Source organism: Prionailurus viverrinus, chromosome E3, assembly GCF_022837055.1.
Source record: "Prionailurus viverrinus isolate Anna chromosome E3, UM_Priviv_1.0, whole genome shotgun sequence".
In the NCBI taxonomy this organism is placed as follows: Eukaryota; Metazoa; Chordata; class Mammalia; order Carnivora; family Felidae; genus Prionailurus; species Prionailurus viverrinus.
In genome coordinates, this window is record NC_062576.1 from 10,778,928 (window position 1) to 10,803,927 (window position 25,000).

At 47.6% G+C, this 25,000-nt stretch overlaps 1 protein-coding gene, 1 non-coding gene and 1 pseudogene across 3 annotated transcripts in view; 2 read left to right on the forward strand and 1 right to left on the reverse strand.

The window, feature by feature from the left end:
* On the reverse strand, positions 1-23,532 carry LOC125154109 (39S ribosomal protein L42, mitochondrial-like; annotated as a pseudogene).
* Positions 15,769-15,931, forward strand: LOC125154856 (U1 spliceosomal RNA). Its single transcript, XR_007147950.1, has one exon. It is a non-coding gene; the product is annotated as a U1 spliceosomal RNA (small nuclear RNA).
* Positions 22,422-25,000, forward strand: part of EIF4H (eukaryotic translation initiation factor 4H) — a 23,347-nt gene continuing 20,768 nt past the window's right edge. The window contains exon 1 of one of the 2 annotated variants that reach the window (XM_047837842.1): positions 22,422-22,575. In XM_047837842.1, coding sequence (XP_047693798.1) covers positions 22,517-22,575 — 59 coding nt within the window. In that variant the 5' untranslated portion in view covers positions 22,422-22,516. The remainder of the gene's footprint in view (positions 22,576-25,000) is intronic. The other variant, XM_047837843.1, reaches the window with a different exon arrangement.

Here is a 25,000-nt window from a genome sequence, read left to right on the forward strand (position 1 = left end):
ACAGTGAATATACTCAATTGCATTTTCTCAAATGGCAAATAAGACACAAGATAATATCTCTTTGATTCCTGAAAACCTCAATATCATCTGTCTTTGGGAGGATCCAGCTTCCTACGACGTCTATGATACTGTCCACGAGGATACCAACGGTGCTTAGTAGTAAAGAACATTTTGCTAAGTTGTTCTATCATAGGCCCTTGCTCAAAGGGTTCATTTTTTTCTTCTAGTCTGGTTTTCAGCACTTGATCATGTGTTTCTTCATTATTATGCACAGGATCTGGCCGTGGGATAGGTTTTGTTTATTCATACGGAATGTCCACAGAAGGGCATACTGTCGTCCTGCCATCAGATGTCAAAGCAAGCTCTACTTTGCAATCGTAGTCATCTGGAAGAGGCGAATACGTAGATTTATGACAAGCACAATATAAAGCTCCGTTTTGAATTGGAAATAAAATGTTTCCAGATAGTTCTGTCTGATATCACCCGTTTTACTGCTGCTAATACCATGGTGACTCAAGATGCTTATCCGGTGGTGTGAAAGAAGACGACCCGGAGAAACTGCTTTTAAAATCTGCTTCCAGGCGTACCTATTTTCATCCCTGACATACGCTCACTGCGAGCTCACTGCGAGTATTTTTAACGCACTCCCAATAGCCACAGCATACGGTTTTTACATTTAGGGTCTGTCTGTATTAGCTTCTGGTGGCTGCTGTAACAAATGGCCAAAAACTCGATGGCTTAAAACAACAGAAATTTTTTCTCACTGTTGTTCTCAACAGAACATCCAAAATCAGTATCTCTCTTTTGATATTTTCTACTTGATGAGTGACTATCATACTTTCCTTTCATCCCTTATGTGTTCCTTTAGTTCTTTGAACATATTTGTCATTGCTTTGTCAGTACCAAGTCTAGCATCTGGGCCCCCCTCCAACTCAAGTTCCTAGTTACTGCTTTTCTCCCTGTGTTTGGGCTATTCTCCTGTTTCTCTGCACATCACTCACACAGAGTTAGCGTGTCAGCTCTGCCATGTATTTGCTGTATGATCTAGAGCAAGTGACTTTATCTCTCTGAGCCTTCTTTCCCCCGAATGTGAACTAGAAACTCCTCTGTGGGGAGGATTAAATGAGATCTGTCTTGTAATTTTCTGTCGAAGATGGGACATTTTAGATAATGTATTTCAGGCTTCTGAGCTCCCAGAGGTGGTGCTTGTAGATTTCGTCATTATTGTTGTCTGGTTGGTCATTTGGTGACTTGCCTGGACTAGTTCTGTATGTTTTGTCTTCCCCGCAGTGTGGGACAACCGAAGCCTCTGTTCAGTTTGCTTGCTTGTTTTGGTTCTTATCTTCGTTTTGAAACCAGCCTTCCTAGGGACCACTCCTGGCTCCGCACAGCTTAGTGGCCAGTCATTAGTTGGTCAGTTTTCCTTAAATACCTTGAAGGAGCGCCTTGTTTCTGCCCTTTGCCAACCGGACCTTAGAGTGTGGGCTGGGGAACACAAAAGTCAGGCAGGCTACAAGTCTAACTTGGATTTTACTTTCTGCCTCATAGGCCCTCGTGGTCAGCCAGGGATCCAGGGTTGAGTCCTCTCCTACATGTACACGCAGCTCTTAGTGTGTGTGTGCTTCTAGATCCCCAGGAACACGCTGGTGCTTCCCAAAGTCCCCCATGGCTATCTAGTGCCCCAGATCTTCTTAAAATTTTGGCTGGTCGCTTGCTTGTCCCAAATGGCATTGAAGCCTTAGGTGGCCATGACACTGGCCTTCCCCCAATGCTTTGCCACTAATTGATATTATTTTCAACATCACCTCTCAATTATGAATTTTTTTTTTTTTTTTTGCAGAGCTCCGAAATCAGGTCAGCCCCTCCAGCAGCAGTAAGGCGGCCAATTCTCGTGGCTACCATGTCCTGGCCTTTGGGGGTGGGGGAAGGGAAACGGGAGTCACCTGGTAATACAATGTCACAGACGCCATTGTTATTACTGAGGCTGTCAGGTGTTTTGTTGAATTGCCTTTCAATTTGCTGTCTGCCTTTGGTTAACTTCCAGAGTACTGAAATGGTTGTTTTTGATAATTTTACCCGTTCTTACCATTGCTTTTTTGAGCCAAGACCTTTGCCGAGATCTTGCTTCCGTCATTTGCCCTCATTCCTCACTCCTTTGTATGAGTACAAGTTTCTTCTTCCTGAAGTACATCATTAGCAATTCTTCCTGAAAGGATCTGGGAGAGACAAAATGCTTTTTTATACCTTTTTCTGAATTTTATTACTGTGGGAATCTACATGGACCTATTTTTCATTGTTTAGGATTCACAGCGGTCCTCATTTCTTGAGAATCATGGCTCAACAATTCCAGCAAACCCTTAGCCATTCTATCTTGGGCTATTACCTCTACCTTATCTCTCTGAACTATACTTTCTGGAAACTCTATTAGATAGATGTTGAATATTCTGGTTCTATTGTCTGTGTCTTCTAACTTCTTTTTCTTTTCTAAAAGAATTAAATTAATTAATTTCTAAAATTAATTAATTAATTTAATCAATTTAATCAATCAATTAATTAAATTAATTAATTAAATTAATTAAATTTCTAAATTAATTTCTAAAAGAATTAAAAAATTCTTTTTAATGTTTATTTACTCTTGAGTCAGAGAATGAATGGGGGCATGAATGGGGGAGGGTCAGAGAGAGAGGGAGACACAGAATCCAAAGCAGGCTCCAGGCTCTGAGCTATCAGCACAGAGCCCAATGTGGGGCTCAACCCCATGAACCGTGGAATCATGACCTGAGCCAAAGTCGGACGCTTAACCGACTGAGCCACCCAGCGCCCCTCCTAACTTCTTTTTCATATTTCTTTCATCATTTCAGCTCTCTGTACTTGTTGAAATCTCGTATTACAGTTCTCTGATCCTCTCTTCTACAGTGTTCAGTCTGCCGTTCAATCCATGTTTTGAGGGCTTTATTATGATCTTTGTTTTAATTACTACATTTTTCATTTTTAGAAACTCTACTTGGTTCTTTGTCATATACAAAGGATTTTTCTTAATAAAGATTTTATTTTTAAGCAATCTCTATACCCAACATGGGTCTAGAGCTCACAACCCAGAGACCAAGAGTCATGTGCCCATCAACTGAGCCAGCCAGACACCCCTCCACGGAGTTTTAGGGTGTTTATTTTCTTATAGTTTGGATTTCTTATTTTACATCTTTAATCATAATCAATATATTGAATTTTATGCTCCCTTTCATTTTATTGTATAATCTCAAGATGGGGTGCTCCAGTTATCCTAATTGCTGTGCCTTTGAGTCTTATTTTTTAAGTTTTTATTTATTTATTTTGGGGGGTGGGGAGAGCAGGGGCAGGAAAGAGAAGGAGAGAGAGAATCCCAAGCAGGCTCTGCGTTGTCAGCACAGAGCCCGTTGCCGGACTCAGCTTATGAACTGGGAGCTCATCACCTGAGTCGAAATGAAGAGTCAGACACTCAACCAACTGAGCCACCAAGATGCCTCCTTTGAGTCTTACTTGTGGAATATGTATCTCCTCAAGGGCTCTGACATTTCTTAACTGTAAACTCATCATTTGTGTTTGCTTTTTAAGAACCGCTTATAGTCTGGGGGCATACCTTTAGGGCTCCTCCCTACCCCCATTCTCACTTTTTTCTTCTTCTTCTTCAGGAGCATCTTTGTTTCTGTTGATTTCTTGGCTTGCAAGAAATTACTGAGTAAGAAATTACTGAGCCATTCCTGTGGAGTGATCTGGAATCCCACGCAAGTGTAAAACTAGGTCAGGGGCTTTGAATTCTCAGGCTGAGGCAGACAAATTTGCTTATCACCCTCCGGTAGACACATTACCTCTAGTTGGCCCTTTAATGGACAGTGGCTTTTCAAGGGTCAACTTTACAGGACTCTTGGGTAAAATTTCCATTTTAGGTGGGTCCGGGCTGCCATATTTAGCCAAAAAAATCTGTTTATGTATATAAACAAATGCATATATCTGTCTGTTCATATACATACATACACACATACATACATATATACATACATAAATGGGCATCCTATATTATTTTTTTCTGGCAACCCTAATCCAGGGCCTCATCTCCTGTCATTCCTGGCTACCAACCTTCACTGACACCTAAGGGAAGACACATTATCAACTGGATGAGGTTTTGGGGTGATGGTGGGGTTCGGAGCTGCAGGACAAGAAAGAACTCTTGAAGATGTCTTTGGTGCAAAAAGGTGACTTTATTAAAGCATGGAGCTGGGGGGCGCCTGGGTGGCTCAGTCGGTTAAGCGTCCGACTTCGGCTCAGGTCATGATCTCACGGTTCGTGAGGTCGAGCCCCACGTTGGGCTCTGTGCTGACAGCTCAGGGCCTGGAGCCTGTTTCGGATTCTGTGTCTCCCTCTCTCTCTGCCCCTCCCCAGCTTGCGCTCTGTCTTTCTCTTTTTCTCAAAAATATATTAATAAAATAAAATGAAAAAATTAAAGCATGGTACAGGGCCTGTGGGCAGAAAGAGCTGCACTGGGGTTGTGAAGAGGGGCTCCTTAGATACTACGGGGCTGGGGAGGGTAAAGTCAAAAGGGAAGATTCCAAAGAGATTTTCATAGGCTAAAGACTCACAGATTACTGCAGGCTTAGCTACTGTCAGCTAAGGTTTTCGTTCCCTCTTAAGACAATAAGTAGGGAGTTCCTGGACTTTAGGCTATTGATGGGATTGCCTTTTTCTTGTAAACTGGTGGAGACTCATCAGTTTAACCATTTGCTTTTTGTCCTTTCCTGTTTTGGGGTAGCCAGGGAGTGTCCAAGCAATATCCTACATGAACCACCTTGAAAGGCGGGAGGGGGGGGGGGGGCGGGGTGCTAGCTTGTACTTTGCTCTCAGCCTGCGGTTATGCTCCCTCATCATACTCACTGGCTGTCATCTACCCTATTTAGTCCCCTCTTTGTTCCTAGACTCCTGGGATTTCTCTTCCATGGGGGCTCAGCTGTGCATCTAAAATAAAATTTTAAAATTTTATGGAACATTTCAGAGAATTTCACGAGCAGGGTTTTCCAGTTATCTTAGCCTGCCAAATCAGAGACATATGGAGCGGTTTTTCAGAACAAGCTTTCATAGCCCCTCTTGTCCTGCCAAAATTCTGATACAGCTTGCTAGGGAGTATGGCAAAATCCGAGTGGAGCTGGGGCCAGAAACGGGGTGGAGGTGGGGATCATTCCTGTGTAATCTAAAAACACCACAAGGGCGCCTGGGTGGCTCAGTCGCTTAAGCATCCAACTTCAGCTCAGGTCATGATCTCACAGTTCATGAGTTCAAGCCCCACATTGGGCTCTGCACTGCCCTGCCAGTACGGAGCCTGCTTGGGATTCTCTCTCCCTCTCTCCCTGCTCCTCCCTGACTTGTAATTGCTCAATAAAAGGTCATTTTCCCTTCCCCTAAAACAGGAAGGAGTCGCTCCCTATGGCCCCATAGCCTGGGCAGACTCACCCCAGGGTGTGGACCACGGGCATTCCACAGCCCCGGTCCACAGCTCTGAGCACCTTGATGGAGGTCAAGTGGGAAGCTTGTGGGTTGGCCTACATTCCATTCTGTGGATGTGGACCCACAAGTGTTGGATGAATGGGCCAGTCTGCCTGGAGGACAGGCCCTAGGGGGTGCCCCGGGGTTCTGTATTAGGCCCCACCTATTTATCTGTTGAGGGCGTGGCACACAGTTGAGAAGGATTAGGAACTCCTTGAGTGACAGTCACGACCAGGACCCCTGTGGTCTCTTCTGCCCCTCCTGCCTCCCCCATCTGTCCTCAGACTCTCAGACTCTCCCTGGAGGGCTCCTCCTCCAACAGAGCTGCCCACCCCAGGGACCTCAGCTCCCTGTGTCCAAGTCTCCAGCCCAGACACGGACCCGCCTTCCCCAGCATCCTGCCCTCCTTCTGTGACTCCGCCTCCAGAGTGTCTTCCTCACTCACCAGCTGCCCACGCTGGATACCTGGGAGGCGCTTTGGACTCCGCCCTCCCCCTTCTGAATCTGGTTAGTCACCAAGTCTCCTGGATGGAGTCCGCCCCTGGGCACCTCTGCAGTCAGGCCTCCCCACCGCCCTCTGGGTTGTCACACCTCCGCACTCACCCGAGGATGGCGGCCCCTGAACCCGATCAGGGCCTCAGTCTTGCTTTGTCTGCTTCTGACAGTGTTCTGTTTTGCTTCTGTTTTTAAATGGGTCAACGCTCTAAACCAGATTTCTCATGCAAAGAAAGGATTTTGGATGCTCTTTTTTAAATTTTTTAAAATGCTTATTTATTTTTGAGAGAGAGCGAGTGAGCGAGCATGAGCGGGGGAGGGGCAGAGAGAGAGGGAGACACAGAATCCGAAGCAGCTCCAGGCTCCGAGCTGTCAGCACAGAATCCGACGCGGGAATAGAGCTCCTGAACCAGGAGATCATGACCTGAGCCAAAATCAAGAGTCAGACGCTCAACTGACTGAGCCACCCAGGCGCCCATGGATGCTCTTGAGAAGTTCTCTTCTGTTTCCAGGGGGCAGCTGTTCCTTTCAGAGGGGACTCCTGTCTCCCCTGATGATCAGAGGCCCCCACCAGGCTGCCCTGCCCCTCGGCACTTGATGCTAAGGCTCCTCTTTCCAGTTCATCACCACCCTCACTGCTCCCAGCTGATATGCCAGCGTTGTTCACGCCATTTGGTGGCTTGCTCGAGTCCTAGACAAAATCAGCTTCCTTAACCTGGCACTCAAGGCCCTTCCTCATGCCATTCAGGCCGCCTCTCCAGCCTCATCCCAGTGCTTCTGCAAACCTACACGGACCCCAGAAATCCCGAGCACCCCTGCCTTCCCGGGGCCTTTCTGCACTTCAGCTGGGCTTCTGGTTCTCCTTAGTTCACAAATGGCTGTACACAGAGTCCAAGGAGTATAAAACTGTGCCCCAGTGGGCCATCTTTGAGACTTCCCCCAAACGTTTTATTACGATAAACTTCAAATATTAAGAAAAGTTGAAATAATGGGTTCATGAGGCCCTTACGCCCACCATCTATATTCAAAGATTGTTAACATTTACCCACGTGTGTATATGGCTGGTTGGCTGGATTTGCTGAAACCTTTCAAAACTGATTCCCAAGCATCGTAACATTTCACTTCCTGAACACATTGAATACTTCAACATGCATCACCTAAAACCGCGTCCTCTCCAAAACCACAATCCCATTATCAGACTCAAGAAAATGAACAATCACTCCCGGTATGATCTAATATCTAGTTCACAGTTAAGTTTCCTCAATAATCTCAGAAGAGTATTTTACAGCTGTTGTGTTGTGTTGGCCACATTAGTAACCAAGTACCCTATGGCTACTTCCTGTTGGGTCTCTTTATTCTGTTGCTCTGAAACATGGCCGCCACCAATCCTTCTCAACCTGACTTAATTTAAAAAAAATTTTTTTAGTTAGTTTGTTTACTTATTTAGAGACCAGGGGAGGGGCAGAGAGAGAGGGAGAAACCCAAGCAGGCTCCACTCTGTCAGCACAGAGCCCAATGCGGGGCTCAAACCCACGAACCTTGAGATCATGACCTGAGCTGAAGTCAAGAGTCAGATGCTTAACTGACTGAGCCACTGAGGTGCCCCCCCCCTTTTTTTTAATGTTTATTTATTTTGAGAGAGAGAAAGAGAGAGCATGGGAGGGGCAGAGAGAGAGAGAGAAAGAGAATCCCTAGCAGGCTCCACCCTGTCAGCACAGAGCCCCATGGGGGGCTCGAACTCATGAACCAGGAGATCATGACCTGAGCCAAAACCAAGAGTCAGATGCTCAACTAAGACGCCCAGGTACCCCCCAGCACACACTTTTTCATGGACACACACTCCTCTGGTCCCTTGCTTCTTTCCATCCCATAATCTCAGAGATGACATCATTCCGATAGATGAGATGCTTTCTCATCCCATTTCTGCAACTGTTTTTTAAGTAAAATATACATACATGAGTGCTCATATCATAAGGGAAAAGCATTGTGCTGCCCTCCATGTAACTACCATCCTGACCTCTAACGTTACAGTTTTGCCTGCTTTTGTACTTCTATAGACAGGGCTCAGGGTATTTTGTCTTCTGTGTCTAGTTTCTTTTCCCCTCCATTACGTCTGTGAAATTCACCCATGTTGTACAGTTGCAACTGATTCCTCCTCTCTTCTGTGAGCTACTCCATTGAATGAATACGCGACCATTTATTTATCCGTTCTACTGTGGACGGGCATCTGGGCAGGTTCCAAGGCTTCATTATAACAGTGCTGCCTTGAACGTTCTACAGACAGGCCCGACTTGGGATTTTTCAATTTTATGATGGTGTGAGAGCAGTGTGCATTCAGTAGACATGGTACTTGGAATTTAGAATTTGGATCTTTTCCCGGTCTAGCGACGTGTAGGATGGTCCTCTCTCGTGACACTGGGAGGTGGCAGCTTCCCATCAGCCACGCAATCATGAGGGTGAATGACCGACCGATGTACAGTCAATCCTCCTGTGCCCAGGGAGGCATTCTGCTTCTCACTGTCTGAACAGCATTCAGGATGTCACAGGAGTCAATGCGTTATTATAAAACAGGCTTTGTGTTAGATGATTTTTGTCCAAGTATGGGCGAATGTAAGTGTTCTGAGCACGTTTAAAGTCCACTAGGCTAGGGGCGCCTGGGTGGCGCAGTCGGTTAAGCGTCCGACTTCAGCCAGGTCACGATCTCGCGGTCCGTGAGTTTGAGCCCCGCGTCGGGCTCTGGGCTGATGGCTCAGAGCCTGGAGCCTGTTTCCGATTCTGTGTCTCCCTCTCTCTCTGCCCCTCCCCCGTTCATGCTCTGTCTCTCTCTGTCCCAAAAATAAATAAACGTTGAAAAAAAAATAAATAAAGTCCGCTAGGCTAAGCTACAATGTAGGTTAGATATATTACATGCGTTTTCCACTTTAAGTGGAAAACATACAATGGGTTGATCAGGATGTAATCCTGTAGTAAGTCAAGGAAGATCTTTGTATAGGTGTTTTCGATGAACAAAAGTCTGTTAAGCATTTCTGATTAATCTTAGCTCAGAGTGGATCCCCCATTCGATTTTAGGGCTGCACAGTACACCAGCGTGTGGATGAACCCTAATTTATTATTTTTTTTAACATTTATTTATTTTTGAGACAGAGAGAGAGAGAACATGAACAGGGAGGGTCAGAGAGAGAGGGAGACACAGAATCTGAAACAGGCTCCAGGCTCTGAGCTGTCAGCACAGAGCCCGATGCGGGGCTCGAACCCACAGACCGCGAGATGATGACCTGAGCTGAAGTCAGACGCTTAACCGACTGAGCCACCCAGGCGCCCCATGATGAACCCTAATTTAGAGACACTGAAATTGCTTCCAGCTCTTTCGCTGAAATAATTGTGTACATATACCATTTCCTACAAACATGAATGTATCTGAATGTTAAATATTAGAGGTGGGGGGGGGCGTCTGGGGGCTCAGTCGGTTAAGCGTCGGACCCTTGATTCTGGCTCAGGTCATGATCTCACAGTTCATGAGTTTGAGCCCCGTGTTGGGCTCTGTGCTGACAGTGCAGAGCCTGCTTGGGATTCTCTCTGTCCCTCCCTTGTACACACTCTCTCTCTCTTTCTCTCGCTCAAAACTAAGCAAACGTTAAAAAAAAAATACTAGAGGTGGAATTGCTGTGTCTTAGGGTTCTGTAGAAGGTTTGTTCCATCACTAAAATACAATCTAAAACTACTCTGCTAATCTAATCTTTTCTCCCAGTGGTTCTCAATGGAGGCACCCTTAGTATTTGAGCCAGTCCAAAGAATCAAATTCCCTAGGGACGCCTGGGTGGCTCAATCAGTTAAGCATCTGACTCTTGGTTTTGGCTCAGGTCATGATCTCATGGTTTGTGAGTTCGAGCTCCATATCGGGAGGCTGCTTGGGATTCTCTCTACCCCTCCCCTGCTTGTGCTCTCTCTGCCTCTCTGAAAATAAATAATTAAACTTTAAATAATTAAAAAAAAAAAAAAGAATAAGATGCACTATATGTCAACTGCACTCCCTAAGTCATTGAGTGACTGAAGAAAAAAAAAAAAAGAAGGAAAAAAAGCATCCACGTTTTCCCCCAGCTGGGAAGAGTGTACTTCCCTATTGTGGACCGTGATTATAACCAAGGTAAAAACTGCCTCATCAGTACTCTTGATTCCTTCTCTGTCTCTGTTGGAATACCACCAGTGATGGGGATCTCACTACCTCACACAGCAGTGCCTCTATTTTCAGGCAGCTTTTGTCACTGGCTAGTCACTCCTTGTCTTGTACCTTTCAGCTATTGCCCAAGTCCAGTCCTCCCAGCATGCCTCTCTGCAGCCTCCAGAGTTTTCCCTTCTCCTGGCTAAAAATCCCCAGGTCTTCCTCATTCTACACACAGGACGTGGTCTCCAGACTTCTCAGCGCACTGGGAACGGGTGGCATTTTATTTCTCTACCTCTAAAACTAAACTGCTCAGAGCTGATACGCCGCCCCCCCCCCCTCCCCGACCAGTCAGAAGCATGCACTTTACTTGACTTGGCCTTTATTGAGTCAAACTTATGTGGTTTCTAGCGATGGAAACCAACTCAAACTGGCTTAAGAAAAATAAGGCAAAACAAAAATCAAATTCAGTGGCTCACAAAGGAGCTTCAGCTTAGCAACCCCAGGAAGGGAAGCTTTGCCTCCCTGCATTCAGGCATCAATGGCGAGGAAGGGTACTGATTTGACCTGCTGGGTCACGTGCAAGCCGCCTGGATTGATTGCTGTCCCCAGGAGGCTGGGTACCATGCTTGTCCAAGCCTGGATCCTGTGTCCTTTCTCGCTTACAGTGGTAAATGGGAGAGTGCAAGAGACACTGCGATTCTGACAGGGTAACACCAGTGGATGTCTGTTACATTGCCTTTAAAGGTGGGTGACATTTGCTTCCGGGGGTGCGGAGCTCACTGCGTCTCAGAACAACTTTCACAGGCGAGTACAAATTCCACATCAGCACAGTCTATTTTTATTTTTATTAAAAAACTTTGTTTTAATGTTTATTTATTTTTGAAGGAGAGACAGAGCGCGAGCAGGGGAGGGTCAGAGAGAGAAGGAGACACAGAATCTGAAGCAGGCTCCAGGCTCCGAGCTGTCAGCACAGAGCCGGACGCGGGGCTCGAACTCAAGAGCCGTGAGATCATGACCTGAGCAGAAGTCGGACGTCCAACCGACTGAGCCACCCAGGCGCCCCCACACCAGCATAGTTTAAAGCCAAGTCTCACTTACCTAGAAGTAATGCTACTAGCTTTAAAAAAAAATTCATTTAGGGGCGCCTGGGTGGCGCAGTCGGTTAAGCGTCCGACTTCAGCCAGGTCACGATCTCGCGGTCCGTGAGTTCGAGCCCCGCGTCGGGCTCTGGGCTGATGGCTCAGAGCCTGGAGCCTGTTTCCGATTCTGTGTCTCCCTCTCTCTCTGCCCCTCCCCCGTTCATGCTCTGTCTCTCTCTGTCCCAAAAATAAATAAATGTTGAAAAAAAAATTAAAAAAAAAAATTCATTTATTCAGCAAGCATGAGCTGCATACCCATTTGCCTGCAGGAGGGTAGGTGGACGGGGTAGAAGCGAACCCCACGTGGCCCTGGGACTGGAGGACCTATGGCACAGTGGGGGAAGGCAGACACGCCAATAGACTGTGCTGAGGAATCCGTGCTGTGAGAGGCTCCCTGGAGGCGGCGGCATTCGCAGTGAGCATAGAAAAGGAGTGGGTGGTTGTCTGGTGGGCATGTGGGAGCAGTGGGGACCGAGAGGGAAGGGCATTCTGGGAAGAGGGAACGGCACATGCAAAGGCACAGAGGTGAGCAAGGACTTGGGAATGCCTGGCAGTGTGGGAGGACTCAGTGTCCGGGACAGGCTGGGGCTGGTCAGCACCCGATGGTGACCTCCAACCAACCTCCAACCAAGTGTGGTGATGATGCCTGTGGCCCCAGGGTCGCCAAGATCCCTGGATTTTACAATACAAACAGTCAATCAGATCCCGGGCCTCGGGGACTCAGGAAGTTCAGTGTCTCCCCCACCAAACGCCCCTGAGGTCTCCCAGGGAGGGGTTCCAGCTCAACCTCTTCCGTCACCACTTGCCTGGCTTGCTCCTTCCCATAATCTTGTCCCTCTCCCTATTTTTTTCCAGCTCTCTGATCCTCTTTACCCTCCAAGATGTGGACCTCCCCAAGACTTCCACCCAAGGCTTGAGCTGTGAGAGCAGAATTCCAGTGCAAGGAAGGAAAACTGGAAATGGGTACGGAAGGTCTCTCCCTGGCATGGACTCAACCCTCGCCTTGTACCCTTCAGGACCCCATCCCTCAGCACCCTTCAAACCCTCCCTTCCCTTTGGTCTCAGCTCGTTGCTAGAAAAACAAATTTAGAGGGGCGCCTGGGTGGCCGAGCTGGTTTAGTGTCTGACTCTGGATTTTGGCTCAGGTCATGATCGCAGCGTGAGTTGGAGCCCCGCGTCAGGCTCTGCGCTGACAGCATGGAGCCTGCTTGAGATTCTCTGTCTCCCTCCCTTGGACCCTCCCCTGCGTGGGCTTTCTCTCTCTCTCTCTCTCTCTCTCTCCAAAATAAAAACATTTTAATTTTTTTAATGTTGATTTATTTTTAAGAGAGACAGAGTGCGGGGGGGAGGGGTGCAAAGAGAGAGGGAGACACAGAATCTGAAGCAGTCCCAGGAATGAGCTCTGTCTCCAGCCTGGTGCCCCTGGGAAGCTAGTGGGGGGAGTTTCAAGGTAGCACTGTGGCCCACAATGCTGCCGGAGGTTCACGGATCCCCACTAAGGCTCTATTATACTCCCTGTTACTACTCAGGAGCCTCATCCTCAGATGGCTGTGGTTGACCCAAGCATCACGGCCTTCCTGTGCCCACAGAGCCTGCAGAGAACGGACAAGATTAGCCGTGCCCTCCAGGCACTTGCTGTTTGGCAGGTCACACAGAAATCCCTAAGGCTCTTGAGGAAAGGTGTTCCCAGTGTCGAAGGACAGCCATTGCCCTGGGGAAGGGGAATTTGGTGGCTTGAATCCAGGACGTGGGGGAGACAAACCTCACTGTATACTCATGGATGGATTTTGAATCTTGCCTACTGTGCACATAAAGTTTACTTTCATAAACGTTTTATCTATGTGAACTTGGACACATACGTATGTACACTTTTGTATCAGAAGAGTAAGCACGTCAAGAGTGGGGAGTATAGAAGCTGGGAGTCAGGGGAATCACCAGATGTGTGAGGCTGTGACGGACGCCCCGGGGTGGGCAGTCCTGCCAGGGGAGGGGCCCTCCAGGGAGAGTCTGAGGGTCAGGAAAGGGCTGAGGACAGAATAGGGGGCGAGGTGAAGACAGCAAACCACGGTTTTAAGGGGCAGAAGAGACCACAGGGGTCCTGGTCATGACTGTCACTCAAGGAGTTCCTAATCCTTCTCAACTCTGTGCCACGCCCTCAACAGATAAATAGGTGGGGCCTAATACAGAACCCCGGGGCACCCCCTAGGGCCTGTCCTCCAGGCAGACTGGCCCATTCATCCAGCACTTGTGGGTCCAAATCCACAGAATGGAATCTAGGCCAACCCACAAGCTTCCCACTTGACCTCCATCAAGGTGCTCAGAGCCGTGGACCGGGGCTGTGGAATGCCCGCGGTCCACACCCTGGGGTGAGTCTGACCCGAGACTGCCAAGCTCATGGGGCTTTAATGAGTTCATCCTTCCTTTCTAAGGCCAGACTGTCCAATGGGGGAGTGTCCAATTGTGTGAGTGACTGTCCAATGTGGGCTATTTAAATTTCAGTGCCAATTAATTAAAATTAAATGAAAATTAAGGGCGTCTGGGTGGCTCGGTCAGTTGAGCATCCGAGCCTTGATTTCAGCTCAGGTCATGATATCACAGTTCATGGGACCGAGCCCCAAGTGGGCTCTGTGCTGTCAACGTGGAGCCTACTTAGGATTCTCTCTCCCTCTCTCCATGCCCCTCCCACACTCCCTCTCTCTCTCTCAAATACGTAAAAAACATAATAAACCACCGCACACCAGTCAGAATGGCTAAAATTAACCATTCAGACAATGACAGATGCTGGCAAGAATGCAGAGAAAGAGGAACCCCTTCGCACTGCTGGTGGGAATGCCAACTGGTGCAGCCACTCTGGAAAACAGTGTGGAGGTTCCTCAAAAAATTAAAAATAGAACTACCCTATGACTGAGCAATTGCACTACTGGGTATTTACCCAAGAGATACAGGTGTGCTTTTTTGAAGGGGCACATGCACCCCAATGTTTATAGCAGTGCTATCGACAATAGCCAAAGTATGGAAAGAGCCCAAATTTCCATCGATGGATGAATGGATAAAGAAGATGTGGTCTATATATACAATGGAGTATTACTCGGGGATCAAAAAGAATGAAATCTTGCCATTTGCAACTATGTGGATAGAACTGGAGGGTATTATGCTAAGCGAAATTAGTCAGAGAAAGACAAATATCCTATGACTTCATACATATGTGGGGTTTAAGATACAAAACAGATGAGCATAAGGGAAGGGAAGCAAAAATAATGTAAAAACAGGGAGGGGACAAAACCTAAGAGACTCTTAAATATGGAGAACAAACTGAGGGTCGCTGCAAGGGTTTGGGGTCGGGAGACGGGGTGAACGCGCAAGGGCCATCAGGGAGGACACTTGTTGGGATGAGCACTGGGCGTTACACATAGGGGATGAATCACTGGAATCTACTCCCGAAATCATTATTGCACTACATGCTAACTAACTTGGATGTAAATTTGTTTTTAATTCAAAAAATAAAAACATAAAATTAAATGAAAATTAAAAATCTGTTCCACACAGCCGCACTAGCTACCTTTCAAGTGCTCAACAGCTCACTGACCTCTTCAAGTGTTTCTGATTTTGCATACTATAATAATCTAAAATTTCTCTCCTCACAAACACCAGAAAATGGTCAATGAAATAGAACAGAAATGATCTCAAATGCATGGCTGAGTGCGCACAAAAGAAAGAGAAGTCGTCAGATGCCAGAAACAAGAGGGCACTGTCCCCCGCAGATGACAGCTAATGAGCTCACCCGGCTTCTGTCCCCGGGTGAAGAAAGGGTGAGCAGCAGGGGCTCATGCTTACCGCCCTTGTGGGGACAGGAGCCATCCTTGGGGCACACCCAGGGCTAGAGGTGGACCTGAGAACTCTGAAAAGTGAAAGGGGGAACCCGAGAAAATGTGTCCATCTACAGGGAGGTGGGTGACAAGCAAGCTTGTCTGTTTCAGCCAGAGAATCCCAAACCCCCAGCCCAGCATCACGTGGTTTACCGGGCTGGGACAGTCCAGAAACTCTCAAGCCAAACGCTGACATAAACACCGAGCCTGGTCTGGTGAAACTCCTGGGGAATAAGCCAAGGGGGAAAGCTCTGAAGCCATACTCCATTTTACCCAGGCTGTGATGGATTCTACTGGAGGAAAGGATAATTAAGAACCAGCCACTGTGAGGATAAGCTCATGCTGAGAAATGTCAAAATCCCCTGGCGGGGCGGGCGGGCGGGGCAGGGCGCAATTCGGATTGAAACTCAGAGAGCACAGCCAACAGAAGATGACAACGATCTGAAAGACATCACATGAGTCTTAAAAACGAATATAGGCTGGCTGGCTCAGACAAAAGAGCATGTAACTTGATCTCAGGGTTGTGAGCTCGAGCCCCACGTTGGGTGTAGAGATTAAATTAAAAAAAAAAAAAAAAGAGAGAGAGAGAATATATATACTTACCTGGCAGGGGAGATACCATGATCACGAAGGTGGTTTTCCCAGGGTTAGGCTTATCCATTGTACTCTGGACGTGCTGACCTCTGTGATTTCCCCAAATGTGGGAAACTTGACTGCATAATTTGTGTAGTGGCGGACTACGATCACGTTTTCCCCTGTAGGAAAAAAAAATGAATATAAAAAGTGTTGGCCTTTGGAGGGAAGGAGAGACTGGGTGTGAGCACAAGGGAGGCTTCCGTGGATTCTAGAATGTTCTGAGTTCTGACCCCAGTGCTGCTTCCAAGGCGTGGTTCACTTTTGGAAATTTGGTGAGGTATGCATCTATGATTAGTACATTTCTCCAGATGTATGTTATAATTCAATTAAAATGATTTAACAAATGATTAAAGGGAAAAATTAGGAATCAGAACTCTAAAGAATAAGACATCATTCATGGTGGGGAGGCAGGTGTATAGAAGAATCAAGTAGAACTTTTATTATTTAAAAAAAATTTTTTTTTCAATGTTTATTTTTGGGAGACAGAGACAGAGTGTGAGGAGGGAAGGGGCAGAGAGAGAGCGAGACACAGAATTCAAAGCAGGCTCCAGGATCCGAGCTGTCAGCACAGAGCCCGACGCGGGGCTCGAACCCACGAACCATGAGATCGTGACCTGGACCGAAGTCGGACGCTCAACCGACTGAGCCACCCAGGCGCCCCTCAAGGAGAACTTCTAAAAATGAAACATGCGCTCCATGAAACAAAATTTTAAAAAGGAAATGAGCTGTATAACAGGTTAAAGTAGCTGAAATCAAAACGAGTAAGCTGGGAGACATGTCTGAGGAACAGATTCTCTATGCCCAGAATGCACAGAAAACCAAAATGAGAGGAAATACAAAGGAGAAGTTAGAAGGCATAGAAGAGAGAATAACAAATGGCAACATAGGTCTAGTAGGATCCAATAAAGAGAGAGAAAGAATGGGGGAAGGACAATATTTAAAGACAGAATGATTGCTCAATTTTCAGAACGGACAAAAGATACAAGTTTAAAGACCCAAGAAGCATAAACCCTACCCGTGTTTAGAAAGGGTAAGTCTTCGGGGCACCTGGGTGGCTCAGTCAGTTGAGCGTCATGACCTCACCTGAGCAGCTCAAGTCATGATCTCACAGTTTGTGGGTTCGAGCCCCACGTCGGGCTCTGTGCTGATAGCTTAGAGCCTGGAGCCTGTTTCGGATTCTGTGTCTCCCTCTCTTTCTGCACCTCCCCTGCTCGTGCTCTGTCTCTGTCTCTCTCTCAAAAAAAAAAATAAATAAATAAGCATAAAAAAAAAAAGTATTCATTTCAAAACCATCATGGTGAACATGCATAACAAAAGCAAAAAGCAAAAAGAAGTTTAAAGCTACCAGTGGCTGGTTATCTGACCATAATAAGACTGATGGCAGAGGGGTGCCCGGCTGGTTCAGACAGTAGAGCATGTGACTCTTGATCTCAGGGTTGTGAGTTTGAGCACCACACTGGGCACAGAGCTAACTTTAAAAAATAAAAAAAATAAGAAGGGTTCCAAGGTCCTTGTTTCGTTTGGGATTAATTTTTGGCTTTGTTGAATCAAAGATGCATGCCAGAAATTGACAACTCTAAAATTTTCAAATAGAATTATTATTATAAGAAAGGTTGGGGGAAGGAATAAAAGATACTAACCAATTTCCATGTGATGACATAAATAATTCAAATACGTCTATAATCACAATAAATGAAAATAGACTAACTTGCCAATTAAAGGGTTATATGATTATACACTATTCATAATATTTGACCATATGCTATTTACAAGAGGCTTACCTAAAAACATAAAGATTCAAAAAGACTAAATGTCAGGAGATGAGGGAAAAACATGTGAGGCAAGGTGCCTGGGTGGTTCGGTCGGTTAAGCGGCCAGCTCTTGATTTTGGCTCAGGTCATGATCCCAGGGTCATGGGATTGAGGCTTGTGTCGGGCTCCATACTGAGTATAGAGCCTACTTAAGATTCTTCTCTCCCTCTGCCCCTCTCTCTCCCCTGCCCAGGTTCTCTCTCTCTCTCTCAAATAAATACATTAATTAATTAATTAATTAATTAATTAAAACGTGAGGCAAAAGAACATGACTATGGACCTATTCAAGCAGACTTCAAGGCGAAAACAGAAGGAAACAAAACACTGGTAGGCATAGAGGCTCACTACGTAATGTTCAAAAGGATCAGTTAACCAAGACAAAAGAATTTAAACCTGTAGGCACATAACAACAGTCTCCAAATACAAAAGGCAAACATTCACAGAATTACAAACACACGTTGACAAATCCACCATCACAGTGAAATACATTAAAATACCTCTCCCACCAGTTGAGAGCTAGAGCGAGCATGGAAAAATTAGTGTGGACATGGAAGATTTATTTTTTTTCAATGTTTTATTTTTTTTATTTTTGGGACAGAGAGAGACAGAGCATGAACGGGGGAGGGGCAGAGAGAGAGGGACACACAGAATCGGAAACAGGCTCCAGGCTCTGAGCCATCAGCCCAGAGCCTGACGCGGGGCTCGAACTCACGGACCGCGAGATCGTGACCTGGCTGAAGTCGGACGCTTAACCGACTGCGCCACCCAGGCGCCCCAACATGGAAGATTTAAACCACCCTCACAGGGGCACCTGGCTGGCTCTGTCAGAAGAGTGTGTGACTCTTGATCTTGGGGTTGTGGGTCTGGTGTAGAGATGACTTAGAAAAATAAAAAATCTAAAAATAAATAAATAAATAAAAATAAACTACCCTCATAAAACTCCATATGAGACAGAGAATACACACGGACTATTTTAAAAAAACTGACCACATGCTAAGTCAACAAACAAGTCTTAATAAATACCAAAAATCACTATCGTGCATAGCATATTCTCTGACCACAATAGAATACAGTGGGAAATCAGCAAGACGGAACATAAGCAAATCCCCATGCATTCCAAACTTGAAAATACCTTTCTAAGTATTGACTGGTCAAAGAAGATACAGAAACACCATACGATAAAACAGAGAGGATATGCCTACAGGAATACTTAGGGCAAAATTTACAGCCTGAGGGGGCACCCCGGTGGCTCAGTTGGTTGAGCGTCCAACGCTTGATTTCCGCTCAGGTCATGATCTTGCAGTCATGAGATAGGGCCCCGTGTCAGGTTCTGCGCTGACAGTGTGAGGCCTGCTTGGGGTTCTCTCTCCCCGTCTCTCTGCCCCTCCCCCACTTGCGCAGTATTTCTCAAAATAAATAAATAAACTTAAAAAAAAAAAGACTTTATCAGCAAGCAAAACAAACTCCCTTTGTGCTCTCAGGATGGGCAGACCTTAAATAAGAAAACAGTAAGATAATAACTCAGGTGAAAGAGCCAGAGGGGGAAAAAAGTGGGGGGGGGGGCTGCTGCTATTTCAAATAGAGCTGTTAGGGAGGGCTTCTCTGAGCAGAAGCCTAAAGGAGGCGAAGGTGGGCGTCCTGTGGGTATCAGGGGGACAGCAGGTGGAAAGGCCTGAAGGCTGGGGCATCAGACATACAGAGCCACGCAGCCACCTTGGCTGGGCTGAGACCCATGGGAGAGGCAGGGAGGGGCCGGAAGGTGAGTAGGTCACAGTGAAAGGCTCTGGTTCCTACTCTGGAGGACGGAGGGTCTGAGCAGAGACCACGGCATGCCTTGATTTTGGTTTTTGAGGAAAACACCATGACTACTCCATGGCAAACAGACCAGACCAAGGAGACAGAGGTGAAGCATCCTTCTTACCCAAACATTCCCACCTCTTCTCTAATATATCTGAGATCTTTCTGAACAGTTTTTTGGGATATTTTGCAAAGTCTGCACATTTTTTAAATTTTGTACATTTTTTTAATGTTTGTTTATTTTAGAGAAAGACACAGCACAGAGTGCAAGCAGGGGAAGGCCAGAGAGAGAGGGAGACACAGAATCCGAAGCAGGCTCCAGGCTCTGAGCTGTCAGCACGGAGCCCAATGAGAGGCTTGAACTCATAAGCCTCGAGATCATGACCTGAGCCAAAGTCAGACGCTCAATCGACCAAGCCACCCAGGTGCCCCCCCCCCCTTTTTTAATGTTTATTTATTTTGGGGAGAGAGAGAGAGAGAGAGAGAGAGAGAGAGAGAGAGAGAGACAGCGCACACGCAGGGGAGAGGGAGACACAGAATCTGAAGCAGGTTCCAGGCTCTGAGCTGTCAGCACAGAGCCTGATGCGGGGCTCCAACTCTCAGAACTGGGAGATCATGACCCGAGCTGAAGTCAGACACTTAACAGGCTGAGCCACCCAGCCACCCATTTAATTTTTTTAATGTTTATTTATTTTAGAGAGAGAGAGACAGAGCACAGAGTAGGAGCAAGAAAGGGGTAGAGAGACAGGGAAAGTCTGCATGTTTTTAGTGCTAGCGAGCTACAGTTTTGGTTATAAACAAAGCATATTCAGTACTCTGTTTTCTTCTTTACTTTCATCATATATAGATGGGAGAATTCCATGAGTCAATTTCAATTTTTCTCATACTCCTATTCATTTGTATGGAAAGTCTCTGACCTACAGTAACATGCTTGTAACAGAAGCTTTGCAGTAGCTCAACACAGATGCTCACTGAGATTGACACAGGAGCGGACTGTGCAGATTTGTAGAGTATCAGTATGCCTTTTCACAGAAATTGACTATTTAAATCACTGACCTTAATCTCAACCTAAAAATTACTCATATTCAGATCATCCTACATAAGTTAACCATATCACACCAACAAAACACCAACATTTCAGAACTTAAAAATAGCTGAGTACTGGGGTGCCCAGGTGGCTCAGTCGCTTGAGCATCTGACTGGCTCAGGTCATGATTTGCAGTTCGAGGGTGCAAGCCCCACGTCAGGCTCTGTGCTGACAGCTCAGAGCCTGGAGCCTGCTTCGGATTCTGTGTCGCCCTCTTTTTCTGCCCCTTCCCCACTTGTGCTCCGTCTCTCAAAAATAAATTAAAAATGTTATTACAAAAAAGTTACAAAAAATAGCTGAATGCCGCAAACTATCGCAACGACTATCGTTCCTGTATTACAGAGAACTGACAGTTGACACAATTCACTTGAGGTCACACAGCTAGTAGTAAGTGGCTCGGCCAGGATTAAACACAAGCAGTTTGAAATGCAATGCACAGGCCCCACCACTACGTTAAAGGTTCCCAGAGAAACTGTTGGGCCTTCGGGGGACCTCCACCCCCAGGACCCACAGGGACTGGTAAAGACTGGGATAGGCACTCTGTTGAAGGAGTTAGGGAGCAAATCAGGACCAAAGCTCAGGAGGGCAACCTCAGGAGAGGCTGGGCATCTAACTTTGCCAGGGAGGCATTCGCCAAGGGTATGGAACTTTCTAGGATTGGTTTCAATCTCTGGATCCTGGGTGGAAGGCAGGCTTTGTGCAGGAGAACCCAAAAGAAGGGAAAGGGTTTTTGCTAGTCGGAGCATGGCCCAAGACCGGCCCTGGATGCTGGCTGGGTAGAGTAAGGAGGATCAAGTCTGGAATCAGGGATGATCCATGGATGGTCCTCACGTTGGAAAATTGAGACACTAAAGAGGTTAAGTAACTTGCTCGAAGTTACACAGCTAGTAAGAGGTGGAGCCCAAGTTACTTGGGGTCTATCCCATAGTGAAGTGGTTTTATCACTTGTAAATAAGAGACAAACACAGAAAATGACTTCATAGCTGCTCTGTCAATCTCAGCACTGGGATAAAGTAGCAAAAACTGCTTAAATATAAAAGTACTGGGCATACACTGCAAAGATTCTGAGGCTCTTTTAAATTGTGTCTGAGAAACTACCACTGTAATTAATTCTCATTCCATATCCAAGCTTTGCTTGAGCTAGATGAAATTCAAGTCCGGGTTGAATTCTTTCCCAGCGCAATGACCTCTGCAAAAGCGAGATGCGCCGACTCTTGCTAGTTCAGCAACCTACACTCTAATCTCAACACCCCTGCCCTCCGCCAATACCGAAGCCCCGAGTAGACAGACCCCAGAAGTCAGGATTCCTAGCTGCACTCCCATCGCCTCGCACGCTCGGATCCTGACCCCCAATCTCACCCCTTCAGGGCCCTTCGTCCCAGTGCATTCTCAGCCAGTGCCCAGCCTGGGCGGGGGGGGGGGGGGGGGGATCCTCCTTGGAGGAGGTGGCCCTTACTTTGGTGTGGACGGGCGACCCCTTGGCCGAGAAGAGGGTGTCGGAGTAGGGCCAAGTGGGGCAGGCCTCCGGGGGCGGGCGGGGGGGGGGGGGGGCTGCCAGGTCTGGAGTACGAAAAGGTAAGCGACAGCAGGCAGTCCAGCCGGCCGGGCGCAGGGTCCCGGACCAGCCCGCGGAGAGGGCGTCAGAGCGCGCGGAGCAAGCCACCCCAGCTTCCCGAAGGGAGGGCCCGGCCTGCGCGCACGGGCTGGGCGGGGCGGGGGACAGCCGGCGGCTGCGGTGAAGCCCGGAGGCCAGCACACAATGGGCGGGGGCGCAAGGCCGGGCGCCCCGCCAACGCGCCGCCGCACCACGTGGGCCGCAGAGCGCGCCGGGCCAGGAGCGGCCCGTCGGCCCAGGCCGGGCGCGGCGCGGCGTACGTGCGCGCGCGCGCGCGTGCGTGCGTGCGATTTGCGATCAGGCGGCGCGGCGGACAGCCCCGGCGGCGGGGCGGGGGGAGTTATATTGCGGGGTCCTTCCTCGCTCACCCTGGTTCCTCTCGGAGCGGAGACGGCAAATGGCGGACTTCGATACCTACGACGATCGGGCCTACAGCAGCTTCGGCGGCGGCAGAGGGTGAGGCTGGCGGGCGCGGGCCCCCGCCGGGCGCGGGGGGCGGGCGGAGTCAGGGGCCCCGGGGAGGCGGCCTTCCCGCGCTCACCCGGGGCGGCGGGCGGTAGGGGGCCCGGCTCGGCCCGCGGAGGCCTGGGAGAGGAGCCTGGAGGGCCGGGGCCTAGAAATGGCGCGCTCGGGGAGGGGGGCGGCGGCAGTTAGTTTCCCCCACGTCTTGCTCGCGGCGCAGATTCGTCCCCGTGTCTCCCGCCGCCGCCGCCGACGTGTCGTCTTTCCAGTGCCTTGGCCGCAAGGCCAGGCCGCAGCGGCTCTGAGTGCCTTGGAGGACGAGCTCCCGCTTCCAGCCCCATCCCCCAGTACGGCAGGGCCAGCGCGGGGCTCTGCTGCAGCGCGGGGTGGGGGCCGTGGCCTGCCCGGCTCGGGTCTCTGTCCAGGTCCCGGCCTCCTGTTCTCTGCTTGCGCTGCAGGCGCTCTGGCCCGCTTCGCCAGGAGGCCAGCCGACTGGGTAAGGTCGGGAGGGCGAGAGGGGTGATTCCCTTCCCTGATGTATGAGGCAGGGATTTGGCGGCTAGAGCCCGGGAGTGGTCCGATTCACGCCGGTGGAGGGGGAGACCAAGCAAAAGAACATACATAATAGCATTTTTAATTTTTCTGTGTCCTGGGTCAGTGTCTTATTGGCAGGTGCTACGTGCTTGCTGGCAGAAAATTTTATTTCTCCCTAGTTTCTCCTTCTGACCTGGAGAAGGAATCGCAGTTAGCCTCGTTCTCACTCTGGTCGTTTACAGACTGTATACAATTGAGACACCCCCTTTGAAGGAGAAATACTTCACTAGTGAATAAGAAACTTAGCGTATTTAATTTCGGGAGTCCGCGCTGGATTTTTTCTTTTTTTTTTCTTTTTCTTTTTTTTTTTTTTTTTGTTCCTTCATGCAGAATTTAGAAGACAGACTATAAACATCTTGCTATTTGTCAAGGACACACTTGGCCTTTGTGTACTTTTACAGAAAGGATTACTTTCCCAGGATAACACCACAATAGTACCTACTGAGCTGTCCAGTCTCTTGGGTTTCAATCCCAAAAGTATCATTGTTTGGTGAAGAATGATCTTTTAATACCTTGGTTTGGGACTGGCTCAAACAAAGGCTTGTTTTGGTTAGGGAGTGTACCTAATATTACTCATGACACTAGAATATGGAAGTTGGGGAAGGTGGAACCACCTGTTCTTTCAAAGAATTTTATTTGCTAATAAAAAAGAAATAGATGTTGGATGACATGTGAAACTGTTGCCTTTGGGGTAGGTTCGTAGACATCAAATTTGCTTTTAAAGTCATCTTGAAATTTAATAACTGGGATTTTTTTTCCCTTTAGTTTCAAGAAACATTAAAAGTGCCCAGGAAAACTCTTACACAGAGTGGTTTGATTTAAGGCAGATCCAAGGAGTTTTAGTTGGTTCGGGACTACAATAAGTTCGTCATATTATCCTGAATCTGTGATTTGGTGTTTGGTTATTGTGGGGTTTTTTGTGTTTTATTTTTGCCCCCCCCCCCCCCCCCCCCCGCCTTTCGACAGATTTGCTAGCTGCTCTGGTGACTTGAGGTGTTTGAGTCAGACTTTTAGTGGATGTCGCATTTAAGTACATCGGAAATGCCACTCAGTTCCTAAAAGCAGTCCTAAAAACGCATTGATGAATTTGTGTGCTCGTTTAGACAGGGTCCGGAGTGAGTCCAGAAACTTTACGAAGGACCAGACATGTAGCAGTGAGGTCTGGGCCAAAGCTTTCCTATTCCAGAGTCAATGTTACTTTAATTTCATCAGCTCTGGAGTGCACCAGTTTCTGGTTCCTCAGAAATTCAGCAAGATGGTAGAGGCTCGTGGGTAACCTTCCGTGATAATTTGTACTGTTACTTGAACCGTGTTTCACATCGATGTCTCAGCGCTGTTTGCTTATGTTCACGTACAGTGCTTAGGCATTGTAGAAGATTGTCACTTCGGGAAAGCCAGTTTTGCATTGCTTTGTTTGGTGCTTTTGTACCAAGGGACCCTTCCCTTTGGTCTAAAGCACCTTAGCGAGTAAGAGGTCTCAACTGTAAACCACTTGGGTCACAGGTGAAAGGAATAGCAGGTGTGAAATGCAGTCATAACCTAAAAGCTTGGTTTTAATAATTATACATTCCCTGTAATTGTCTTCTGTGTTGTATGTAATATCCAGTGCTGTTCTCAGGAAGCGGTGTTAAGCGGTTATTTTCTCAACTCATTGAGAATGTCCCCGGCGGCCAGTGACAGAGCCTGGAACTGCATTGTTGCCCCCAAAAGCAAAGCAAATCACAATTCCAAATTACCAAGAGTTGATTGTACTAGCTCTTGAGTGTATTTTGTTCTGTAGGTTGCTAAATTTTCTTTCCTGGGTTTTAATTTTATTGGCCATTGG